The 25299-nt window shown below is 38.5% G+C and overlaps 1 protein-coding gene across 13 annotated transcripts in view; it reads left to right on the forward strand.

Moving 5' to 3' along the window:
• The window catches only part of PTPRK (protein tyrosine phosphatase receptor type K), a 396766-nt gene that overhangs the window by 369011 nt on the left and 2456 nt on the right, over positions 1–25299 (forward strand). For 9 of the 13 annotated variants that reach the window (XM_062632339.1, XM_062632342.1, XM_062632344.1 and 6 more), the window contains 15 exons: positions 3199–3383; positions 5139–5226; positions 6052–6128; positions 6323–6340; positions 8715–8751; positions 10665–10762; positions 11451–11567; positions 12297–12451; positions 13477–13612; positions 15555–15704; positions 16273–16446; positions 20166–20297; positions 20519–20644; positions 22597–22760; positions 23957–24092. In XM_062632339.1, the coding sequence (XP_062488323.1) occupies positions 3199–3383; positions 5139–5226; positions 6052–6128; positions 6323–6340; positions 8715–8751; positions 10665–10762; positions 11451–11567; positions 12297–12451; positions 13477–13612; positions 15555–15704; positions 16273–16446; positions 20166–20297; positions 20519–20644; positions 22597–22760; positions 23957–24092 (1793 nt within the window). Of the gene's footprint in view, positions 1–3198; positions 3384–4177; positions 4234–5138; positions 5227–6051; positions 6129–6322; positions 6341–8714; positions 8752–10664; positions 10763–11450; positions 11568–12296; positions 12452–13476; positions 13613–15554; positions 15705–16272; positions 16447–20165; positions 20298–20518; positions 20645–22596; positions 22761–23956; positions 24093–25299 lie in introns of those variants that run through there. The other 4 variants (XM_062632343.1, XM_062632349.1, XM_062632350.1 and 1 more) reach the window with 2 other exon arrangements.

Genomic DNA, 25299 nt, shown 5'->3' on the forward strand with positions numbered 1-25299 from the left:
CAACATTATAGGTATAATATAGAATCTTTATGGCAATTGATATAAAATTCCATTCCATATGAGTAGTATTCGGGACCCAAAGATCCATTTTTTCAGTATTAGTTACTACTGTCTGAGTGTTACTACTGAGTGTTATTACTGCTCACACCTAGTTTTTCCTAACTAGACTCGTTTAGATTAAATCTTCATTGCTGTGGATTGAGCCATTTTCTTTTGAGAGACTCATAGAAAGAACTGACACACTCCTGTCCTTTTAGAACAGTCTTTTACCTATTGAAAAGCTCACCTGTACTTGGCTGTCTCTCATATAGTTAAGCCCAGATCTTTCACTCATCGTCTTGCAGCTCATGTTTTCTAATTTTACCATTCTTTTCCTCTGAACACTTGCCAGTTCATAGGACAGATTTTTAAATTGTGGTACCCCAAATCAGGTACAGTTCTCAGAAGTCTCAATGCTGAGCTGAGTGGAATAGGTACTCTCATGCCCTACTTGTAATGTTCCTGCTACCTGAACTGTATTTTGTCTTTTTTATTGTGTTTATGTTGCTGACCTGCATTCAGTTACCTGTTAAAATCATTATCCAGTCCAATACTCCATTCTGTAGTTGTTTATTTGATATATTTTCTACATGTCATAGCATATTGTGGTCACTGTTTAATTCACTGTGTTGATTTTTGGATTGTCTCCCAAATAATCACAATAACTTTGAAATATGATCCTGTACTTGTGATGTGCTTGTGATGCCTTATCTGTGGCCTCTGCCTTATTTTCTGTCCCATTATGCAAATAGTAGGTAAAAATGTTGGTAGAAAGTATACCAGATCTTTGTGTAAAGTGTCCTATGGGACTGAGAACAAATACCTATTTGTGAGTAGTCTTTGGTCTTTGTCAAGCTGGGTATACTCACCATGGGGGAAATTTGTGAAGTCATATTCTGCCTATTTCCTTTTGATAACATTGCAGGTATCATTCTCTTCACTACAGTAATGCCCTAGACAGTTTATAACGTATCAGAGCAGTTGGATGCTGGAGCCTTCCACTTTGAGCCCAAGGAGATCTAACCATGTGGTTTTAGAAGTTTATGAGTGAAACAGAACCATTGCCTGAAAGAGCAAAGGGTTAAACTCAGTAAATCTGAATACTTACCGAAATTGTATTAGTGGACTTACAGAAAATTAGTCTTTTCCTGAAATTCTTCTGAGATATTCTTGATCTTCGTGTCTCTTTTAGCCTTATTTCAGACACCTACAAGCTACATAGGTGCTCTCTGTGGTATTTGTAAAGCTATTCCTAATAGCTCATTTAGTCTGTAAGTATATTCCAAAGATCAGTGTGTTGCCGCTACATTATGGCATACATAGATATGCACAGCTGTGATCAGTATGGGCAAGGAATGAACTGAAGAACAGTTTAATAGTTCTTGTCTGCATTTCCATAAACTAGTAATGGTGTTCAGAGCATGATAGCCTCCTGGTATAGGGAAAGAAATACTAGTTGGAAGAGGTAATGGCTTTTAATTGCATGGACTGAAATAGCAGAAGGAAGTAGACAAGCTTTTGACATACCATGTAGAATGGGTTGTGCACCTCTAAGCATGTTACTTTGGAACTAGATCATTTAGCCTACTTTACCCTCATATAGTCCTTGCTTAGCCCAGTATCACAGAACAGTTTTTCTCTGTTTTATGTAGAGATTAGCAAAATTTTATAGCCTATAAATTATAGAACATGTTATTTTATATGAAGCTCTTATTACTTTGTAGCTGTACTAGGTTTCTTTTTCTTCATGTATAGGTTATTAATGCTACTCTCTATTCTGTGTACATTAGCACTAAGTTAGTATGACAATTTTACTTTTCTCAAGTTCCTATCATTACATTGATGGTATAATAATGTGGCCCTTATATTTTTAAAACGGCTTTCATTGTTACCTATTGTGAAGCTTTAACAACTTTTAATGTCATTTTCTTTTAGTCATTTTCTAATATAGTCCTGAAATAAATTTCTCATGTTCTTTTCACTCATTGTTTTTTTGCTGCCTCAATGGGTTAAAGTGCCTATTACTGGTAAGTGTACTGTGAGGAATGGGGGAAACTGAAAATCCTGAGGTGGTTTGAAACGTGTATGATTTAATATGGGTAGCACTACAATAAAAAGTGACTGCTGCATGTCACTCACATTATTAGGCAGTTTAGTGGGACATAAATGTACTGAAATTACCAACTTGTGTGACAGTTCAAAGAACTGGGTTTCTTACTAGGAGACCTCGTTTCAGAAGGCATTAATGAGGTTTGCATTTTGGTGGAATTTTAGAAAATCCAGTCCTTGGGGTGTTCTTTTTCCTGAAGCGTTTTCTTCTTAATATTGATCCTCTGCAAGGAAAATGAGGAGTCAACTCCACACTTCTCATTTCAGTAGCTACTTTCCCAAAAAGGTTTCAATTAGAATTTTTCTTTCCCTGTAAATACATTTGAAATGCTGGTTTCTAATTGTTTAAAAAAGCTATTTCAATAGGAGGGATTGACAAAATGTGTTCACTTCATGCAGGTTTGACCTTTGGTTTTGGTAAGAGGATTGGTGTGTAGCATACGACATTAGAGAGGACTTTGTCCGTACAGAGCAAAAACTGTGGCTGAAATCAACATATTCAAGTTTCATTTCTCTGCTAAAAGACCTCAGTTAAAATGCCTACTCTGAAGTGCTGATTCGTCTTCCCAAATAGAGGGTTCCCAAATAGTTCTGAAGTGATAGAATAATTGCTTCTCTTTTTTACTGGGATATCAATTTACTGTTTCTTGGCTTTAGACAAATGATGTGCTGATACCACTACAGGCTTATTCTAATTTATTGCTCCAGGTGTAGTATTTCTGTTGATACATATTAGCCATTAAAAAAGTTACTTTGGGTGATAGAGGCTGGAGTTCCCAAGTACATTAATGTCATAAAGTTTTGTAGCTTCAAATAAAATTCCCTTCAGACATCTTTATTGCAGGCTGAAGAATTGCAAACTTTTGTATGTGTTTGCAGTTAAATTCCTTTATGTACTTCAAGGTGTTTGTGTGCTGGAGAGTAAGTGCTTTGCGCTTTCAGATATCAGATATGTTTTTGAAGGAGGAGGTTGAAAATAGACATGATATGTATGGCAGCAGGTGTTACTGCTCCGCAGGTACCTAATGCATTGGTTTCTTGTAAATACAGATGAAAATCACAGTGTGACAGCAGAGTCCAGCCGGCTCTTGGATGTCCCTCGTTACCTCTGCGAAGGCACAGAATCCCCATACCAGACCGGGCAGCTGCATCCTGCCATCAGGGTGGCTGATCTTCTGCAGCATATTAACCTAATGAAGACCTCTGACAGCTATGGATTTAAAGAGGAGTATGAGGTGAGATCTTCAGTAGTGGGGTTTTGCTAGGAAAAAATTCCTTGGAAAGGGAGATCATTTTGTTTGCATTGCAAGGATGCAACTAAATGTCATGGGTTTAAGGGAAAAAGAGATAAGGATAAGCAAGCGTAAGGTTCCTGTATTTGTAACCCAAAACTGTAATAGTGAATGGAGTCCAATGGTTTGATCCTTTACAAGTAGCTGGGGAAAAAAAATATGTATTCCTTAGGGTATAAGAAGACGTGGCCTGCTGAATCTTTTTGACATATTGTAAGAAGTTGACACCCTTTTATTGCTGCTTTTTAGTTGAAATTTTGTAATTAGTTTATGTGAGCTTTCTGAGCCATCTTCAGTGCAAATCTCCTGTATTATGTTAAAGATTTAACCTGGTTGGTTTTGCAAAAAGCGCTGACTGGAAGCACTGTCATGATTTATTGTAGCATCTCAGGAGGGCAATACTGGGAACAAACTCCAGCTGAGAAGCAGTAAAGACATGCCACGGTAATAATGTCTTGAAGTTCTAATTAGACTTGAGCATGTCTACTTACAACTTTAATGTTAAAGTGGAAGCAGAAAAATCCCAGCACTAGATATAGAAGATGAGTACAGATTCCTTTTGCTTCTGATCTCTGAATCTATTGTGATTCTTTGGGATTAGAATATCAGGCAGGGCACACAGTAAAGATGGGAATGGTACTGCCAAGGTCACTCGCAATACAGCTAGGTTTAAAATGAGTTTTTCTGAGTAAGTAACCTCTTCTGACTCAGTTTTCAACCTTCTCTCCTTTCTGCAGCTGTCTCTACTGTAACATAAAAACTGGAATAAATAAATGTCTGGTTTTTGAAAGAATATTATTCTCTTTTCCTCTCTTTTACTTAAATATGCTTTGTTATGCTCTGCCTAACTTCAGGGCTAAGACCAAGTGTCAGCCACTGCTGGGGGGGGAGGGTGGTCCCTGATGCCACATCAGGTGTTTTCCTACTTACTACTTCTTCTGTTACTGTACATGACATGTTTGCTCTGGCCTGGGCTTCTGAGCATGCATTCAAGTTTTGTTTCCATGGCTACTGTGTACTTTCTGAAAGTAACTTACCCAGTTACTGGTAAGAACATCTGGAAGGAAAAAATTGCATAAACCTGCAACAGCTGTAAAATATCTACGGGCAATGAAGAAAAAGCCAAGGAGGAATAAAGCTGCTTCTATCACTACTGAGAGATCAAACTCTTCTTGAGAGTTCAAAAATGTAGAATAATTTTGCTAGTGGCTAGAAGGAGGGATGTGAAGAAAAACAGCATAAGTAATGAATATTGGCAGAGGAGGTTTCCTGATGGCTCTGTAGGGAGAAAAGCCATTGTACTGAGCAATATGAATAGTATAATGCTGTAGTAAACAGGTTATATATTACTGTGTCTTGTAAGAAGGGTGATCAGTCTTCCTGTGCTTTCTCAGCTTACTGTTGTTCCTCCCTAGCAAGGATGTCTGAGCAAGTTTAGCTCTGCAGCGATGCCAGGATTTGAAATCCCTTTGGAGTCCCTTAGTGAATTGCCCATTGATCTGTAGCAATCAGGTGGAGAGAGACTCCAGAGACTCCTGTCCCATCTAGATATATTTCTATACCCTGGTACTGCCTGGGTGACCAGAGTGGACAGGCAAAGCTGAACTTACATTATGGTAGGGCAGGTCTTTTAAACTGCTATTTTTGGAGATAAATTAATGGTCAGAATGTTTTCTTTCGGAACATTTTTATTTATAGAGTTTCTTTGAGGGGCAGTCAGCTTCTTGGGATGTCGCTAAGAAGGATCAAAACAGAACAAAGAACCGCTATGGAAACATTATAGCATGTGAGTATCGGTGAACTTGGTTTGAGCGATAGCTGTAATCGTGTGTTATTTGTGTCATGTTCTCTCTCTCTCTTTACAAGTCTCCGGTGGCAGCTGCCTAATACTCCAAGTGGAGAAGGAGGACAAATGGTTTTTCCAGCTTTGTTTCGGTTTGGTTTGGTTTGTTTTGTCTTTCGCAGTTCAACTTGCTTCCTTTTATAACTCAGGCTGAATTTCGCATTTGCATCTCTCTTGTGAAAGCTGTGGTAAGCATATTACAGTGACAACCTAGTACTCATTTGGATGTTAATTCTATTAACTGGCAATTTGTTACTATTTTACAAATGTAATTGAACACACAGGAATGAAGCTACTGGAGAAGTCCCTGAACGGGTAGAGTTACTTCTTCATGGAATCCCAAGTGCATTGCTAACCCCTATGTTGTGACTTCCTTATCTTCTTTAATGTCTCAATATGAACTGAAGCCATCTAGGGTCGGACGTAAGGAAACAGTAATCAGGACTTCTGGTTTTCTAGATTACCATCAGCGGAGCTGATGTTGAAAGGGACTTTGAGCAAGTAACCTTGTTTCTTTGTGTCTTTTTAACCACATGTAACAGCGTGATACCTTTCAGCTACACTTAATGAAGATTAGTGAATGTTTTTGATGTAATCGGAGACCTCATGAAATGGTTCTTTTTAGTTCTCTGTAAACACTTACTATTTAAGGATTGTAAATTGTGAAACACTTATGCCAGCTGATTTTGGTTTTCTCGATGACTTACTGTAATATCTTACTTAAAAATCACACTTCAAAAAGGCACTGTAACCACTTGGTTTTTACAGATGACCACTCCAGGGTGATTTTGCAACCTGTTGAAGATGATCCATCTTCAGATTACATTAATGCCAACTACATAGATGTGAGTGGATTGCACAGCTTTCTCCCTCTCAACTTGCCAGCTTCTCTATATGAAATTATTGCATGTAATGCCTACAAATATATTGAAAGCTTTCTTTTATTAAGAACAAAATGTACACTTTCCTTGTTCTACGTCCTAGTACTCACTGACATTGTTGTGCTTTCTTTCACATCTGACTTTGATTTGGGCTGTAGATTTGGCTGTACAGGGATGTAAGTACCACTATATGTGAATAACGGCATCCTATTGTAAATATTTAATATAGATATTGTTATTAATTACTTTCCTCTTCTATTTTTATCAGTCAATAACTATGCATGCGTCATCTACTTTGTCTCATCTGTTCCTTTGAAAGATTTCCTTTTGTGTGAATATTTTTTGTACCTGTTTTGAAAAGATAATATAGCCTTGTAACATAGCTCTGAATTTTATTAAACATTGATAGATAAGTCAGGTGAACCTCTCTGTTAAAGAGAGTTTGCTGTTCGCTCTTTTTTTCAGTGGTGGTTTTAGCCACTAGTTTTTCTTTTCCCCTTCCCATTTGTATGTGAGAAGCTGGATTGTATGCTGTCTGAAAATGTACCTGTATTGTACTCGTCTGAAAATGTATCTGTGAAGTAGTCGTAATATATGTGTGGCAAAAAGGGAGGGATGATGGCCTTTCGTGGGGGTTTGTTTGTTTGGTTGTTTGTAGCAACAATTTAGATATTACAAAGTATATACACAAACATAGATATAAAACTATGTTAATGTAGAAATTTACTTGCTTCTGCAAAAAACCTCTAAAGTTTTAAATTTCACACTTTGATTAAAATACAAATTAAATTATAAATGAGAAAAATTATACAAACAGGAATTTGAGCAAATTCTGACAGGTGTTCTGATTAACAAAATATAACTTTCATTTGATGAATGCCTTAGGAATAAACAATTTGTTGTATTCAAATTCCAAAGTAAATCAAAAGATACTGGAAAAGCTAGTAAAAGTGTTTTTAAAATTCATGGCTTTGGCTGCTTTTCTTTACTATTGCACCTTACTAATTTTACCTGTCCAGTGTTACTTGATAGACTCTCTTAACTTTCCAGGATATAAAGATTTAGCTCCAGGTATATTGCTGTCTTTTTCTTTTGGTATTTTAACATGGCAATTTCTGTGAAGTGTTAGGCCCATGATATTTTGCTTGGGGCCTTAAACAAGAAAATTCTCCCAGATTTGTAATAATTTGTAACAATTCTATAGTTCCCTGAAGATGTTGTTTCTCTTGTTTAGAAGTGAATTGAATCTTATTATAACCAGACAGGAAAGCAACAAGTTAAAACTGCACTTTACAGTTGTAAATTGACACTTTTACCTTCTTCTTGAAAGCGTTACTGAGTGTAAAACAGTATAGCACAGGTTTCATTTTCATAATTTGAAAATAGGGCTTGATATGAAGGACTCCAGGAGAAATTTTTTTAGTCATTTCATGTAATCTTGGTCTCTTGTAAAGCCAAGGGTAAGATACTCAGAAGTTTTTTCATAAGCACCAGAGGAAGGTGCTCTCACTCTAGACAGGATAACGAAGCAGTCCGTGGAAAAGGGTATAAAATCTTTGGGTACATTGAAATCCTTCACATTAGTAGCATCTTGTGAGTACCAGGAATCCAAGGACTTGTGCCCTGTGTAATGCAATAGTTAAAACAAGTGACCTAATAAAACTGTAACCTAGAAAATAATTGGAGTTATTTCTTTAACATTTGCACATTGTGAAATTCTGTGTTGTCTTCTCACCAGCTAAACTAAAGTTTCCTTCCTTTTTGTAGCTGATGTTGCTGGTCAAAATATATTCTGGGTTATTTCCTCCAAAGCAGCAGCTCTTTGTCTTGTAGTTTGTATGCAGCCAATTAATGCTGTAGAGAACTGTTTGCATTGGCATAGACCCAGCTAACTGGAAAGGCTTAGGTGTGTAGGGTTATCTATCTATCTATGTGTATATACTTATGTGTATCATGTCCAGTCTAATTGATGCACACTTTGTGCAGTAGTGCAAAATGTTTTGCAGAAGATTCCACTGCAGTAGGAGCTTGGTTTTGTGCACACAGCACAGTATCCAGCTCTGTCCCCATTAGTTATGACTCTGGTACATACTACTTTGTGTCTTAAAATAATTCTCTATTTAAAATAAGACAAAAGGTGTGTATTTTTTCATATTGGATAAGCTGGGAACACAGATCAACTACTGAGATAATCTTATGACAAAGACAATTTGTACTAAATTTTAAATAAATGCCCCAATGTATTCATCTGGGGAGATAACGTCAATAGAGGTTTAATTTTTAGGCTGAAGGGACCCATCTGGAATACTCATTTAGTTATGCTATAATGTCTGTTCAAGTCAGATATTCTTATTTCCATCTTATCTGTTGTCATTTGAACCTTTTCACTATTAACCATTTTTTTAGGTTTTAAGCTTCATGCTGCTCTTAAATATTGGTTTGTTCTGAAAATATTGTCTAGAGATAAGAATTCTGTAGTAGACTTATGCTTTTATATTCCTCTCTCTGTTAGTAATATGGTACTTAAACCGACTTATATTGCTGTTTTAGGGATATCAGAGACCAAGTCACTACATTGCAACCCAAGGTAAGAATCTGCCAGCATTAATCAAACCGAACAAGTGTTCTCTGTAGTGTGAAGCAGTGTTTTGGTAAAATGGAAGTAAGATGAAAATAAAGCACATCCAATATTGTGAGGTGTCATCTTGTGGTATGGTAAATTAACATAGCGTATTCAGGTGGATTGTGAATAAATGCTAAAATTGCACTAATTTATCATGTTAATTAGCTATTGAACAAATCCGTCAGTGATAAATTCAGCTGATAAAGTCAGAAACTACTACTATGATTTTCAATTATGAAGATGAATAGAGAAAAGAAGCATGCAGACAGGGAAGAGAACAGTTTCAACCTGCCTTGAGGCATTCTTCTTTCCATATTACAGTGTATTATTTTACCGTCTAGGATTTAGTCCAGGACACAGACAGTGAAGATAGATAGTCATGATAAATTAAGCACTATCTCAGAAAATCTGGGTGAAGTAAGGCCAGAGAAAGACAAAGCCTCTTTGTCGGAAGAAGTGAGGGAAATCTTTAGCATATAACATCCTGCTAATAAAAAGAGGAGTTAAAGGAAAAAAATTGAATTTATGGAAATTATTAATTTTGTATTTCTGATGAAATTCCTAAGAACGAGGAAAAACAAATAGGTAAGTCTAAGATTGCACTGAAATATCAGAGGCTATGAATTAAAGTGAAAATAATTAGATTTAGACCTGTCATTATTTGAACTCTGAGTATAATCAGATAGCTGGCTGGAAATATCCTGTTATTTGTGCCCTCAGCTGACTGTAGCTGCACACAAGAAGGACTAACTAAAAGCTTATTTTAAAGTAAGATGCTCAAATTTCTGTCCACATTTTTGTTAATGTGGAACTAAAAGTAAGAGCACAGACAGTAAGTGCTGTCTAAACAGGTCTGTGACAGTTAAATCTATATTTGTAAATCTCTGCACATAATACTGTGTTAAAGGACACAAAAAATATTGCTGTTTATTTATGCAGCCCCTTAGATCTGGCATATGAAGGAATATGATTGAGTCTTCAGATGTCTTATATACAGCAATGTTTATACTACTGCTGGACTGTGGTCAGGAAGCTGTTTCTGAGATGATTCATAGAATCATAGAATAGTTAGGATTGGAAAGGACCTTAAGATCATCTAGTTCCAACCCCCCTGCCATGGGCAGGGACACCTCACACTAAACCATGTCGCCCAAGGCCTCGTCCAACCTGGTCTTGAGCACTGCCAGGGATGGAGCATTTGCAACCTCCCTGGGCGACCTATTCCAGTGATTGTAACAGGGTAAAAGCCTTTGTCACTCAGCCGGCTGTGTCTTGTCTGTGCAGCAGAGCAGGAGGCAAAGCTTAAAAAAGTGCTCCTTATTTGCTTCGCAGAAAAGCAGTTAAGTTAGTTTAAATACCCTTCAGTGGGAAGTTTATGGCTCAGCACCTACTCATGATTGCCACTTTGCCAAGAGCTTGATGGTGAGTGCACTCAATCTGTAGCACACATCCTCCTGACCAGTGCCTCACTCTGTTGTGAGCATCTCCTCAGTGAACGTCTAAAGAAACTCACACTCAACACATTATTTTTAACAAGTGTAAAACAAAGCTAGAAATGCAACTTAGAGGTAGTGATATGTTGCTGCATCCTTGCAGTTTTTAAGCTGCTTGCAACTTCTGGTGTTTTGCTATGTGGAACACTGCTATTAATTTCTTTCAAGTGGTAATTCAGAAGATTCAGCTTTGGTTATAAATAATAATATAGTCTGGAAACTGGTGTGATGGTATGATGATGTGGTTTCCTGAAGTTTTCATCTTTGAGCAAGGGTGTTCATGTGTATCCATCTGAAAAGCACTGAATTTTATTTTTAGTGTTTACTTTGATTGCAATTTTTTTTTTTTTTTCAGAGTATTACCTGGATTTTTTTGTCTTACAGGTCCAGTTCATGAGACTGTGTATGACTTTTGGAGAATGATATGGCAGGAGCAGTCAGCTTGTGTTGTGATGGTCACAAATTTAGTGGAAGTTGGGAGAGTAAGTTTTTGTTTTGTTTTAATGCTACAAGCTGAAAGAAAAGCCTGCTGACAAGACACACCGTCAGCAGAATGTAGAAGAGTCATGTGAAGGACAACCCTGCATCCTGAGACGACGGGAAGGGGCCCAGACATTGTTGCAGTTATGGTGTTGTGTAAAACCAAAGCCAGTTTCTAAAGAAGGTGCTTTCATGAGTGGTGAAAAATCCAAAAATCATATTTCAGCAAAATAGATTTGTGTATTGTCACTCAGATGAGCAGAGTAAGTGGACAGTGAGCAAATGTGCTTCTGTATCATGGCTAGAAATCAGCAAATTATTTACAGTTTAGCAGTAACTCATCCCCCAGGGATTAATATAAAGTACCTGGGATTATGTGCAACAGTTTGATTACTGATATGAAATGCATCCCAGTTTAAGATAAGTGGAAATGTATTCCATAGCTCAGCACTAAAAAAGATATAAATGCTCATTTAGAAATTAATTTGACATCTAAGTACTGCTGTGTAAAGCAGTGGAAACTCCTTGTAGCAAGTGCTTAACTTGACAGAAAAGCCATTAGCCGTGACAAGCCACATGAGTGCATGGTCATTTGGGAAATAAATGCAGTGTAATGCTGTACACGCAGTAACATATTCTCAAGCTTTTATTTTTCCTTTGGTGTAAAATATGCTCCCATTTTGTATTTAGGTCAAGTGTTACAAGTACTGGCCTGATGACACAGAAGTTTATGGGGACTTCAAAGTGACTTGTGTGGAGATGGAGCCCCTTGCAGAGTATGTCGTCAGGACTTTCACTCTGGGAAGGGTAAGTGCATTCTGGAAGGGCTTGACAAAATACTGTTTCCTAGTAGCAGGGAATATGAAGGAGGGTATGCTTGTGCATGTGCCTGTACAGTATCAAATCCCTCTGGTTAGCAGATCTACAGTGGGGGCAGCCCTACCATGGGTGTAATGCACTGCATCAGCACTATCCAAACACGCATGGCGCTGTGGAGTTTCAGATTTCCCCAGAAACGTTGACTGCTACCCTCCCCTCTCTGACAGTCACCTTCTCTTTGTAGCCACACTTCTGAGCTGATCTCTAGTACTGGGTTATGAGTCATACCTGTCACTCATCTCCATTCACTCTGCTCTGAATTCTGCTGAGTCTATCTCAGTTTAATCAACAAACAAACCCTGTTAATGCAGTGTATGTGATACAGTTGTAGTCTTTGGGTAAATCATTGTACTTGCTATGGTCTTACTTAGCAAAACTTCCAAAAATCAATGTGAATTGCATCTAAGTCCATAAGAAAAAAATCTAATGAGGCAAAACTAGCATACTTAATGGCAAAAGTAAAAACTAAGAACTTAAAAAATAAAAAAACCCTAATGATATTTTTAAGCTTTGTATGGTCTTTGCTTTAAATAAGTGGCAAAACAAAACAGCATGTAGATTCTATCAGTGTGTGTTATCAGTATTTGAGTCAGACAACATTTGGTCTGTGAAATATTTTGAATTTCATAATTTTTTTTTTTTTTTTTTTTTTTACAGAGGGGCTATAATGAAATCCGTGAAGTTAAACAGTTTCATTTCACTGGCTGGCCAGATCATGGAGTTCCTTACAATGCCACAGGCCTGCTTTCCTTTATACGGAGAGTCAAATTATCCAACCCTCCTAGTGCAGGGCCTATTGTTGTCCATTGCAGGTGTGTACAGAAGAGGTAGACTGAGTTTTTTTCCACAGCTGTGTATATGATTATTTATAGTAGTCTCTTGTGAAGCGTCCATCGTTTTGAAGTGTTTTGTTTTTGTTGGTCCCTTTTCAAGTTGCCTAGTTCACCCTGCAGTAGGATTTGGCTGTCTACAGCAATGTTTGGAAATAACCAGATTCTAGAGATTTAGAGATTTTCTTTATTCTTCAGGTTGTAATATTAGGCACCCTACAACAGTTTTGTGGCAGCATTCAATAATTTCAGATGCTTTGATAGCTTGGTGTTGCACATAATGTCTGAACAGATTATTAAGTTAAATTGAAGTAAACAAGTAGGTGAAGGAAGATGGAATGAGGTTAATGGCAACAGATACAGAATGTTTTTTTTCTGTGCAAATTTTGCAAGGTTTGTGTTGTTGGGACAAACAAGAAATTCTGTTTTTCTTTGACAAATAGAATTTTCTTTAGCACTGTCAAATGTTTAATTACAATCTCTAGATAAAGTTACACAGCCTTTAAAGATTTCAAAAATTCACTGTGCAAAGCCTGTCAGTAACTTTATATAAAACCAAAATAAATCAAGAGAGATTCTTCTGGATACTATTAAATGTGTAAAATTAAAATGTAGACTTGAGTTTCTTATTCTAATATGTCACTTAAAAATCATCTTTATCCTTACTAAATGAAAACAGGATCTGTGATATTTTGAAGGGTGTGAATTTAATCATCCTCCAGATTTTTGTTTAAATAACTTTTCTTTTTTACATTAAGTATTGATCTGGGTGATAAAAGGAGGAAACAATCTTTTCTTAGTGGATCAAATCTGATGGAAATAGGTTGTTTGGGGCACATCAAAAGATTTAAAGGGTGTTATGAAAGGAAGGAGAGAAGATAAAAATTAGATAGTGGTTTGATGAAAGAACTGAATGACTTAATAAAAATGCTCTCAGTGATGGGTTTATAAAGTTTGTGGGTGCTTTCCTGGGGCTATTCCTAACAGTATTTACTGATTCTTTTTAGTGCTGGTGCTGGACGGACAGGTTGTTATATTGTGATTGATATCATGTTAGACATGGCAGAAAGAGAAGGTGTTGTGGATATCTACAACTGTGTCAAAGCCTTGCGGTCTCGTCGCATCAACATGGTACAGACGGAGGTACAGTAGTTTACCTTCAAAGCACCTGATGCTTTCTGAAATGCATCAAATTTCACTGTTACTCTGAAAAGAGAAAGTAGTGGCCCTGTCGAGGGGTTTTCTTCGCTGGGGAGCATTGCTTAATACAAACAGCACCCAGAACCAGGATGATGCCAGCTCCTTGAGTCTCCACACCAAGAAGTGCCTACCTAACTTTGTGACAAAAAGAAAGCAAGGAGGATTTTTTTAGGGAGGACCCTACAGTAGGCCTGTCTGTTACCTCTCTCTAGCTCTAGTATCAGCAAGTCCAAGAACCCAGAGTTGGAATTTCAGCACATTGCTACTAGTTTTAGACTCTCTTCAGTCACTTTGTCCATAATTTGACTTACCTGTGAAACTTTATGTCCACTTCAGTTTCCCTTTTCACCTCTGTTTTTATTTGCTATCTGTTTTTATTAATAAACCACATTGCCAAACATTTTTCTTTGTCAATCACCATTATCTGGTATTTCAGATAATCACCATTACATGTTCTACTTGCTATCTGTTTCTACTAATAAACCTCATTGCAAGCCTTTTTCCTTTCCTACGCTTTCTGTCATGCCTTCGGCAACTCTGCAGTAAAACCACTGCCTTAGTGATGAAGCTATAAAAGCTCCCATTCTGCCACCTGCATATCACTGACCCTCCACAGAAACATAGGTTATTAATTAAGACAAGAGGTTTGCCACTTCTGTCCTCCATATGGACATCTACCTGAGGAGTTATTTCATCTGTGACCACATGGAAATCTCTGCAGCTGGCAGCCAGGTATATCAAAGTAATTTGCTGCAGTTTTTATTCAATGCTGCAGTCTGTGGCAACTGAACAAGTAAATGTTCCTGATCAACTACCTCTGCTCTAGGGTCATTAACCTTTGGGAAGTGCATGGAGTGGAGTGTTTCAGTGTGACCGCTTTAACCATCCCAGTTTAATCTGCTCTTGTATGTGAATTAACACCCCTACTTCTAGTTCTTTCTCTTCGTTTTGCCTCTTACTTCTTGTTTTCTCTCAGAGGTTCATACTTACACAGCAAAATAAACCTGTAATTGCAGCAAGTTCTTGCGATGGTTATCTATACAACAGTGACAGCAGTAGGTCCATAGCTATGTGGGTAAAACAGCTGAAGCTGTAAGGCCAGAATATGGCCATGGTCCCTATAAAGTACTCTTGTTATAGGCACATGTTTAAGTTTGTGCTGTTAATAACCTATTGGTATCCACAACAGTTAGATGAAGCTGGTGCAGTTCTAGCAATATGCGCTATATAGACATGATATACACCTACTACTCTCAAAGTGAATAAATATAATAGGCATTGTGTAAAAATTGACAGGAGATCTGATTGAAACAGTAATGCAGTTGTCCGGGACTCAGGATATCTGAAGACAAGTCAGGAAAAAAAAGTGGCAAAATGCTGTTTCTGTTGGAACATGCTTGAATTTATTATTGGCCTGTAGCCGGCTATCAGACAATTGGTGTACTAGATTGCACACGAGTAGGAGAACGCAGCGTGCCAAATAATTGCTAATCACACTGCTAATGCCTGAAGCAATTTACACTTTCTGCTAGTACGATAAGACTGAAAGCTATTTAAAAAAAAATAAATAAAATAAGAAAGCCAACATGTCACTGGCAGATATGCAGAATCCCACAAGCATCGCAAGAAAACTGAAAATCTCAAGTTAAATATATTGCTATGCCTGTTCTGTTAAGTTTTACTGAATTTAAATTGGTAATGCAAACATCCTTGTTAACTGCATCCCAATTAGGACAAGATTGTGTTTATACTGAAGAATTATTTAATTATTAATTGGTGGACACTGTGTTGAATGAGTGTGTGGGACATCTGTTTATCCTAAAAGAAGGAAATATCTGTTGTTTTTAAATGGCTATAATTTTTGTTTCCTTGCCTAATTTGGTAGGAGCAGTACATCTTTATTCATGATGCCATTCTAGAAGCTTGCCTGTGTGGAGAAACTGCCATTCCTGTCTGTGAATTCAAAGCTGCTTATTTTGATATGATTAGAATAGACTCTCAGACAAACTCTTCGCATCTCAAAGATGAGTTTCAGGTATTCACAGTTCCTACTAACTCTTCATGTGACAACAGTTTTTTGCCTCTAGATGCATTTCATTTATTTTAAGGGAGAGGGGTTTTATATAATGTTTATATCATTTGGTCTCTTACTTTTAGTCCACAAAATAAAGTGCCGATGTTTATGTGCTTTTCAAAGTTGTTTAAATATGGACTATCCTCCTTTGAATAAAATTGCAGTAAGTATCAGTCTGGAATAAAGAGCACTGATTAGGAGCCACAGAGAGTCTTGGCTTACATTTGCACAGCTAAGGCATCGCTCTTTAGGGCTCCAAAGAATCCTCTTTGTTCTGTTCCTCTCAGAGGGGATGGTGTCATGCAGAATCAGTTCAGTGGTATGCAGATTGCCTTTTACACCTGCAGCTTAACCCCTGCTTTAAAAGCCCCAACACATCCAAAAACCAGATGGGAACTCTTATTTGCTAATGTTTTCTTGCTGATGCCTCACTTTTTCTGATATTGCAATATTTTAAATTGAAACTTGGGGACCCTCGAGTCCATTGTGTTAGTTCAGCATGGTAAAGTGAGCGTCCTCTCTTCCTTAGACCCTGAATTCTGTGACCCCTCGCCTGCAAGCGGAGGACTGCAGCATAGCCTGCTTGCCAAGGAACCACGACAAGAATCGCTTCATGGATATGCTGCCACCTGACAGATGTCTGCCTTTCTTAATTACTATTGATGGGGAGAGCAGTAACTACATCAATGCTGCTCTTATGGACGTAAGAGACTATCTTCTTTGTCTGTATAGTGTGCCATGAAAGGCTATGTAATATGAGAGAGAGCACTTACTGGTTTAAGAAAGGGTAATTCTTTCTTACTGTAGTGCCCACTAAAACCTAATGAAGAAGGATGGGGAGAATGGGTAAGAAACACCACCAGTTTGTGTCACTTGTTCAGAAGGTTTGTTAGTCTTTTGCATCCTTGTGGGACCTACAGGAAATCTCCCTTTTTCAACAGCATTATATAAAGTTCTAGTCCCCAGCCGTCCAAATCTCAACAGGATCTTAGAAATCTGCTGTTTGTTGGGAAGTAAATATTACCTACCCAAGCAGGAGGATACTACTGCTATTTTATCAAAAAGGCTATGTTTACTGAGGCAGGATAGACAAGGGAAGAAAATGTTTCCTTGGCATGTTTGGCGATAGAGTTGGGATTATTGTTGTTCATATTTTGAGTTGCAGCTCTTTAAAGCTGAAGTTTGAGTGACAAAATTAGTGTTAGGGGGGAAGGTGAATTAATAGTAAAAGTGGAGGTGAACCTGCTTTTAGGTGACTGATCGATAAAGCAGTTCATTGCATGTGCTGTCGGATGCCTGCCTGTGCCTGGTATTAGCTTTTCCAAAGTCAGGCCGCTAAAGCCACCTTAACAGTATATACTTAACTGGCCTGATTTCCAGGATCATCTCCTCTTCCCCAGAAATGAAGCGCTGTCACAAACTGCAGTGTCAAGAAGAGATGATGAAATAAAATGACAAACAGCAGCAGAAATCATCAGGACTGAATGGTGTATTCATCCTGGAGTTCTGCCTGAGTGAGTTCAGGAAACATTTGAACTGCTAGAAAAATGCAGTGCCTGATCTCACAATTAGCTACTGTGCCAGAAAAAATAGAGGAGTAGCATGTGTGAGACCAATCTATTAGGGAGTCACTGGGGCTGAATGAATGAATTAAAGCAGTGGGCAGAATTTTGGTATCAACCAAAACTGTTTACAATTGCGGTTAAAATTACATTAAGCACCTGGATAAAATTGATGTGCTATGGACCAGCCAGTGCAGGTGCAGAGAGGAGTGTGGTTTGAGGAGAAGACAGCTCAGGCTGAATGGCTGGGTGGTAGGAGGACTGTGAACATGTAACAGTGTGTAGCAGGCAGGAACAGGAACCTAGCAATGCTATATGCAATCAGAGACAAGTAAGGAAAGACAGAAATCGTAGTAACAAAAGGAGAAAAGCAGCAGGGGAAAAAAGTAATATATTACAATGCAGGCGTACAAGGCTGTAGGTACAGGGTTAAAACTTTGGGCAATGAATGCTTTTTCTTGCCATTCCTCTTCTGTTTGTTTCTTTAAGACTGAATTATTCAGAGAGAGGGACCCCTCTGCTAGGCAAAGAAAGGGGACTTTCAATAGCAAAACTGAAATAGAAGCTTTTCCCTTTCCACAATGTTCTTGTCCCTGTGTTCCCACAAGAAGGTGTCTGCTTCCCATTGTGACAGCAGATCTCCTGCCTATTCTTTTTGAAAACCGGATCATCTCAGTGCATTCTCTCATTTTGGGAAAGACCAGAAATGATAGGGAATAGGGATAGGAAACCATCAGCTAGTACATGTTTTATTTCTTAAAAATACAAGGGAAGAATCAATATTGGTTGTTCTCTTTGCTCCCCAGGCAGATCTAGGGAGTAAGACACAGATGCTACTATACCAGTATGCTTCCTGCACTAGGAAAGTTTAGCAAACAGAAAAAATTGTCAGGCTCCTTTTTCTGTTGTCAAAAAAGTATTGATGCTAAAGACACACTTGTGAGGTGGGCAGATGCCAACCTTATGAACTTTAACCGTGAGAAGTGCAAGGTCGTACACCTCGGTTGGAGCAATCCCAGGCACAGCTACAGGTTGAGCAGAGAAGAGATTCAGAGCAGCCCTGCGGAGAAGGACTTGGGGGTGTTGGTCGATGAGAAACTGAACATGAGCCAGCAGTGTGCTCTCAGAGCCCAGAAAGCCAACTGTATCCTGGGCTGCATCAAAAGGAGCGTGACCAGCAGGTTGAAGGAGGTGATCCTGACCCTCTGCTCTGCTCTTGTGAGACCTCACTTGGAGTATTGTGTGCAGTTCTGGTGTCTTCAACATAAAAAGGACATGGAACTGTTGGAAGAAGTCCAGAGGAGGGCCACGAGGATGATCAGGGGACTGGAGCACCTCCTGTATGAAGACAGGCTGAGGAAGTTGGGGCTGTTCATCCTGGAGAAGAGAAGGCTGCGTGGAGACCTCATAGCAGCCTTCGAGTATCTGAAGGGGGGGTATAGGGATGCTGGGGAGGGACTCTTCATTAAGGACTGTAGTGATAGAACAAGGGGTAACTGGTTAAACCTTAAACAGGGGAAGTTTAGATTGGATAAAAGGAGGAAGTTCTTTTCTGTGGGGGTGGTGAGGCACTGGAATGGGTTGCCCAAGGAAGTTGTGAATGCTCTGTCCATGGTGGTGTTCAAGGCCATGTTGGACAGAGCCTTGGGTAACCTGGTTTAGTGTGAGGTGTCCCTGCCCATGGCAGGGGGGTTGGAACTAGATGATCTTAAGGTCCTTTCCAACCCCAACTCTTCTGTGATTCGAAGAAATTACTTTGTTATCCTTACAATTTAGAGCAAATAGAAGAGTGAAAAGAATTGTAGTTATTTTCTTCTGGGCCTCATGCTACGCTCTTTTAGGAAGTCTCAGTACTTTGTACATGAAGATCTCTCACATCAATTTTCAAACAAGCAAGTTTACATATGGTTTAGTTGCATTGTCAGGTCTTTCTCCTAGGTTAATTTAGTCTATTCAATTCAATCAAAAAACAGCCAAACTGCTTTTGATACTAGCATGGGTGCTAAACACAGGGATCTCTGCATCGCATACAGCAGTCCCAGCACTTCATCTTCAAACCAGTGACTTAGGGTCCCATCTGCCTACAAGAATGTTCACCATCTTATTCTGTTTCTGATTAACCTGTTGGTGCTTCCTTGCCAGTTCATCTCTGTATTCCTTTACTGCAAAACTCTTCCGTGCCTAGTTGAAAATTGCCTGCAAAAAACTGTTCTCTACTCTTCTGCTTGCTGCTCGTAATATGTGTGCTCCAGGGAATTAGCCCTTCTGCTCAGCTATTGCAAGGCTGGAAATCCTTATTTGCAGTTGTGCATAATGCAACATACAGAGAATAAAATCTGCTGTCGTGAAAGGAAATAGTATTTTGCTGTTTACCTTATGTTTTCTGATGCAAATGGGCCCCAGTAATCATGAAGGTTAGACTTTGTGGCTGTGGTGCCGAAACAGAATTTGGGATTGAGCTTAGTACCCGGTTTAGTCACAGACCTCATGTGTAACCTGCTGTGAATGGGGTGACCTGAGACGTCTGTGCCCATCTTTGTAAGACAGGGAGAAGGTTTCCTGCTCAGTTTCCTAGTCACAGTGCCTGGAGCAGAGTTGCCTGAGCCCCAGCTCAGGAGAGCCCTGAAGAACATCTTCAGTGCCCATGCATATATGAACAAAACAGAAGGCAGACCTAAACAGAGTAACCTCTTTCTTCTTACTGGATACAGTAATGTATTTTTAACAGCTTTGGTGAAGGCTGGTGTAATTGATGTTGCATCTTTGTTCTATTTATATGGGGTTTTTTTGTTCCAGTGTTAGAGTAGAAGTAATTAAGTACTTCCTCTACCAGTGCTAATAAAATTGTTTGCCTTTACAGAGCTACAGGCAGCCAGCAGCTTTTATTGTCACACAACATCCTCTACCAAACACTGTGAAAGATTTCTGGAGATTAGTGTATGACTACGGCTGTACGTCTCTCGTGATGTTAAATGAAGTCGACTTAGCACAGGTTAGTTTGGGACTCAAGTTTTCCATGTACCATTGCATGCTTTAATCACTCTGGATGCACTACATGATCAAAATGCAGAGCAGTGCAGTGACTTTACAGTTATTCTGTGCTCTAAGGCAACTAATTAACACTAGTTGCTCAGTAAAGGTTAGATGAGATGTCTGCAGTGGAATAAGGCAGCGCTCAAGTTGTAACTTACCTTTTAATTATGCCTGGCACAGGGCTGCCCACAGTACTGGCCGGAGGAAGGGATACTGCGGTACGGTCCCATCCAAGTGGAATGCATGTCATGTTCAATGGACTGTGACGTCATAAGCCGAATTTTCAGGATATGCAATCTAACAAGAGTAAGCATTATCATACCAATATATAATGGAAAAAAATACATTTTTTAGCGCTGTCTAGGCTGTTGTGGTTTTTAATTTTGAATATAGTAAAATACCCATGTTCTTAAAGCCCAGGCTCATTACCCCAAAGAGTCAGTCAGACATCTTGGATATCAAAAGTATTAGTATCTAAGAAATAGAACTATCCCTGTAATGAACATGTAGTGACAGGCATACACAGCTTCTGTAAGAGGTTTTCCATGCAGAATCAGGGACGGGAGGGCTGAGGCTGGTTATGCAACCAGTACCTTCTCAGCCTCAGATGTGAGAACCACATCATAAAAGGAGGATTGTGGCACACTGCGAAGCGGGGGTGAAAAAACTCTGAAAGCTCCTGCCTCTCAGGGGTTCTGCACCACTGTGCCTTGACCTACACCTATCATCTCTTTCTCAACTTTACTCACAGTGCCAGTCCTAGATTCTTGTAGCTCTTTCACACTTTGCACCATCTTGGTTTTTTGCTGTCACTTAGTGTTTCACACTATCGCAGTATCTTCTCAAACCTTGTTTGCTACACAGCATCATCTCCTTTAGCTCACCACGATAAATCACTTATGTTGCCTACACAAAAAGAATTACAGATGCTCATGCCACCTTTTTATGCATAGTTAACCAGCAATCCCTATTTTACTTACCAAAACTACTTTGAATCATCCCGTATTGAATTTACCCACCACCAATTGCTACCTGGAGTATACATTTAACTTTCATTAGTGTTGAAGAATAGCTATGGAGAAAACTGATGTGTATAAAAAGCACAGGGATTTTTTTTCTTTTGGTCAAATTTTCATTTTTCAAGGTACAGAGATCAGTTTTTGTGTGGCCAATGTTTTAGCCAAAATTATTTTGCTTATATTCAGAGCTAAGAAAAACAGTTTTGGCTCTTCATACCTTGTTTGGAAATTACAGGAAACTACAGTGTAGGCACACTGGCAAATATTACTCCACAGCTTTTTTTTTTTTTTTTTTTTGTTTTTTTTTTTTTTTTTTTTTTTTTTTTTTTTTTTTTTTTTTTTTTTTTTGGGGGGGGGGGGAGAGGGGAGTGCCAATTCTTATTTTCACTTTTTCCATTTCTTCTTTTTATCATGTTTTGATTTTCTACTTCTCTACTTTCCTTTGTCTTACATGCCTTTTCACCTCCATGTCTTCCTTCTGAATATCTCTCTGCTCTGTTCTTCTTTTCTAAAATCCATATTCCTATTTCTCTTTGTCTTCTTCAGCTCCAAGCAACTGAATAGACTATTTATTGTTCCAATTATTGAGGCCTTCTTGTGACAGTGTAATTCTATTCAAAGCTCCCCCTGTGTAGCATCTAGCACATGGAAGGCTCAGAGACTGGCAGCAAGGCTGTCATGATTATCATAGTCTGGAAAAAAAAGGGAAGATTTCAAGGAAAAGAGTCATATTTGTTCACCAGTATTACTTGTTGTTTATTTATAATGGGGTCAGTTCATGCATAAGAACCAAAAGGTATATCTATTAATTTTTGTAGGTCTAGGAATTTAACAGTGATGTTTTTAATTGACTATTGATGTTAAGGATAAAACCCCTTGACACTTAGAATCTAGGGAATGTTTTCCGTTTAGAATAAGGATAGATTATAATGGCAATTGATAAACTGTGATGTTGCCTTCAGTCTAGTTTCTTTTTTTCCTTTTTCGACATCTTCCTTGAGCTCAAGTGATACAAATTAATAGAGACCCTACCATGCAATTTACATACATGTTGGAATCTGTTCTTAATTGTTGTGATTTAAGTCAGTAACTACCAGACAGCGCTTGCTCACTCACACACACATATATATGCACACAATAGTATAAACGCTTAGGTTTCATGTCAGGTTTATATTTTGTTTTTTTAAACCAAGATGTCAAGATGCCATATTGACCTAAAGCTCTTTGGTTTCCCATCAGCCACAAGAGGGCTATCTGATGGTGCAGCAATTCCAGTATTTGGGATGGGCTTCTCACAGAGATGTGCCAGCTTCCAAGAGATCATTCTTAAAGTTAATTCTCCAGGTTGAAAAATGGCAAGAGGAATGTGAAGAAGGGGAAGGCCGGACCATCATTCATTGCCTGTGAGTAACTGGGACAAAGTCAAATTTCTCTTCAAATAAATGCTTCTAAATTAGCTCAAGTGGTGGTGTTATGGTTACATTCTTTTGCACATGCCCTTGTTTCTTTTATTAAAAAAAAAAAAAAAAGGTGCTACTGTAGGCTGGCTTTTGGTCAACTTTCAGAAATGCCTGTGTTAGTTCAAGCTACCATGGGAATGAGTATTTTGGACATAATGCTGCAATGATACTGTGTATTGTCTCCTTCTGTACATGCTGGAATGTTTTCCATGTACAAAATGTGTACAGATCAGTTTCTTCTGTACAGTTTCAGTAAGGAAGTCTTTTATTCTAAGTGCCAAATAGTTATTTTGTGTGTATCTCTTGCATATTGTGTATTGATTTTTTTCTGGAAGGCATACTATATTTTGAGGGTTTTAGTCTGAAAACTATGGATGTACAAAATCAGAGGAAGGTTTTATAGCACAGTATATGATCCTAAAACTACTGCTGGGAAATGACTGCTGGCTGTTTATCTGAGTCTGATACTTAAATGGCAGCTGGTTTGGGAGTTTTGAAAAGGTGGTATCTCTTTTCTCCCTAAGCAGAGAATGACCAATATCTCTCCTACCTTACTTAAATAGAGAGCTTAAAACTTAGAATTCTCCTTCTTTTGTTGAAAAGGCTCAGAATTAACTTGTGTCCCCTTTCTGCCCACCTCTCCTAATTATCTGCAGAAACTTTTGTCTAATTTAAACTTAACAAGAAGAAATACCTACCTTAATTTCTTGAAATTCCGATTAAAATAGTTCAGAAGTATCCCCAAAGGTCAAGAAGATATCAAATCAGTGATGCCTTTGCATTACCCTGGCTAGATAATCCTCATACCATATGATAATTTAAATGAGATTTAAGTGGAAAATGTACTTGCCATTGAACTTGGGTTTTGATTTCTAATGTCTATGCAAATTTGGCTATAGCATAGCTGGGCAGCATGGTGGGCTGTAAGGGCAGAATTAAACTAAAGTAATTGAGAGGAAGGTCAGAGGCAGCAAAAGTTTCAGACCAAACCCACTGGAGCTGCAAGGAGATTGCTATAGCCCAGTCTCCCTGTGGGACTCACAAGTCACTCATGCTTACAGAGCAAAAGAACAGAAGTGCATTTTGGATGCTCTCTTGCACCATAGTGACATTTAACCACCTCTTTTCCTTGTATACAGAAACGGTGGTGGCCGGAGCGGGATGTTCTGTGCCATCGGCATTGTGGTTGAGATGGTAAAAAGGCAGAATGTGGTGGACGTTTTCCATGCCGTGAAGACTTTACGGAATAGTAAGCCCAACATGGTAGAAACTCCGGTAAGCACCAGCCCATCGGGGTTACTGCAAACAGCTGGGAGCCAGAGGCTCTCTTGTTGAGTGAGCTGTGTTCTCAGTCGTGCACCCACAAAACCCAAGCAAACCTGTTTGTACCACAACAAGAAAGCGACATTTATTGAGTGTACGCAAGAGAGTATCATGAGAGGCCAGGCTAAGCATTTTACTCCTTTTGTAATGGTACCATGCTTTTCACTGAAAACATTCTGAGTTAACAGAATGCACGTTAATCTCCCAAAATAACCTGATTTATTTGAAGAGAACTTGCAGTGGGTTGTGCTCACACAAAGCATCTTGAAATTTCACACAGCACAGCATTTCTTCTTGGTACAAATGAGCTGTAAAGTCTAGATTAGTAATTAGAGATATTAATATTTTGCTTTTTAATAACAACTGCTGCTTTGGAAGCTGTATTGAATAATGATAATGTTTGTTAGTCAGATCTGTAGTAGTTAAAATGATACCTCAGAACTTTAAAATCAAAGAGGTGGACCTAGTATGTTGCAAATGAATATATAGAATCATAGAATCATTTAGGTTGGAAAAGACTGTTAAGATTATTGAGTCCAATAGTTAACCTAAAAAATAAACAGTATAAACAGTAAACTAATATAAACAGTATAAGCCTGAATTAGCAAAACCACAAGATTAAATATTTATGTGCATTGCCAGAACTCAAAATAACCTTCACTCTTCTGGTCAGTCTTTATGCATATAGTATGAATGCATATCTACCCAAGTGATCAATCCTTCAGTCACAAAAACTGAACGTTTTGGAAAGTCCTTAAAAAATTTCTTCCAAGTGGATTTTTTTCCTTCCTGCAGTTGTATGTGAAAGCAGGTTAGTGTTTGGGAGATTCTGCCATTTGCCTCTCACACTGCTAGCAGCCAGTGTCATTTTTCAGCCATATGGCTGCCTACAGCATAAAAATCAGGGATGCCAATTGAAATTAAAAACATTTTGCAGTTTATGCATAGTGAAATTTGCTTCTGACCTTGTGAACTTGCATATTGAGGAAAATGGTGGTAGCTGCGTCTTCCCATATTGCCCTTTTTTCCAGGTGTTATTGTTTGCTTAGTAGTTTCTGTGGCATGATTTGCTTAATTATTGTGCATTGCTTCCAACCCTTGCCACCACCACCAAATTAAGAAGATGGTTAAAATGTGAAGAGGTAGAGCATCCTGTAGC

Source organism: Pezoporus occidentalis, unplaced genomic scaffold, assembly GCF_034315485.1.
Source record: "Pezoporus occidentalis ecotype Australia unplaced genomic scaffold, CSIRO_AGI_Poc_V1 ctg39, whole genome shotgun sequence".
Taxonomy (NCBI): domain Eukaryota; kingdom Metazoa; phylum Chordata; class Aves; order Psittaciformes; family Psittacidae; genus Pezoporus; species Pezoporus occidentalis.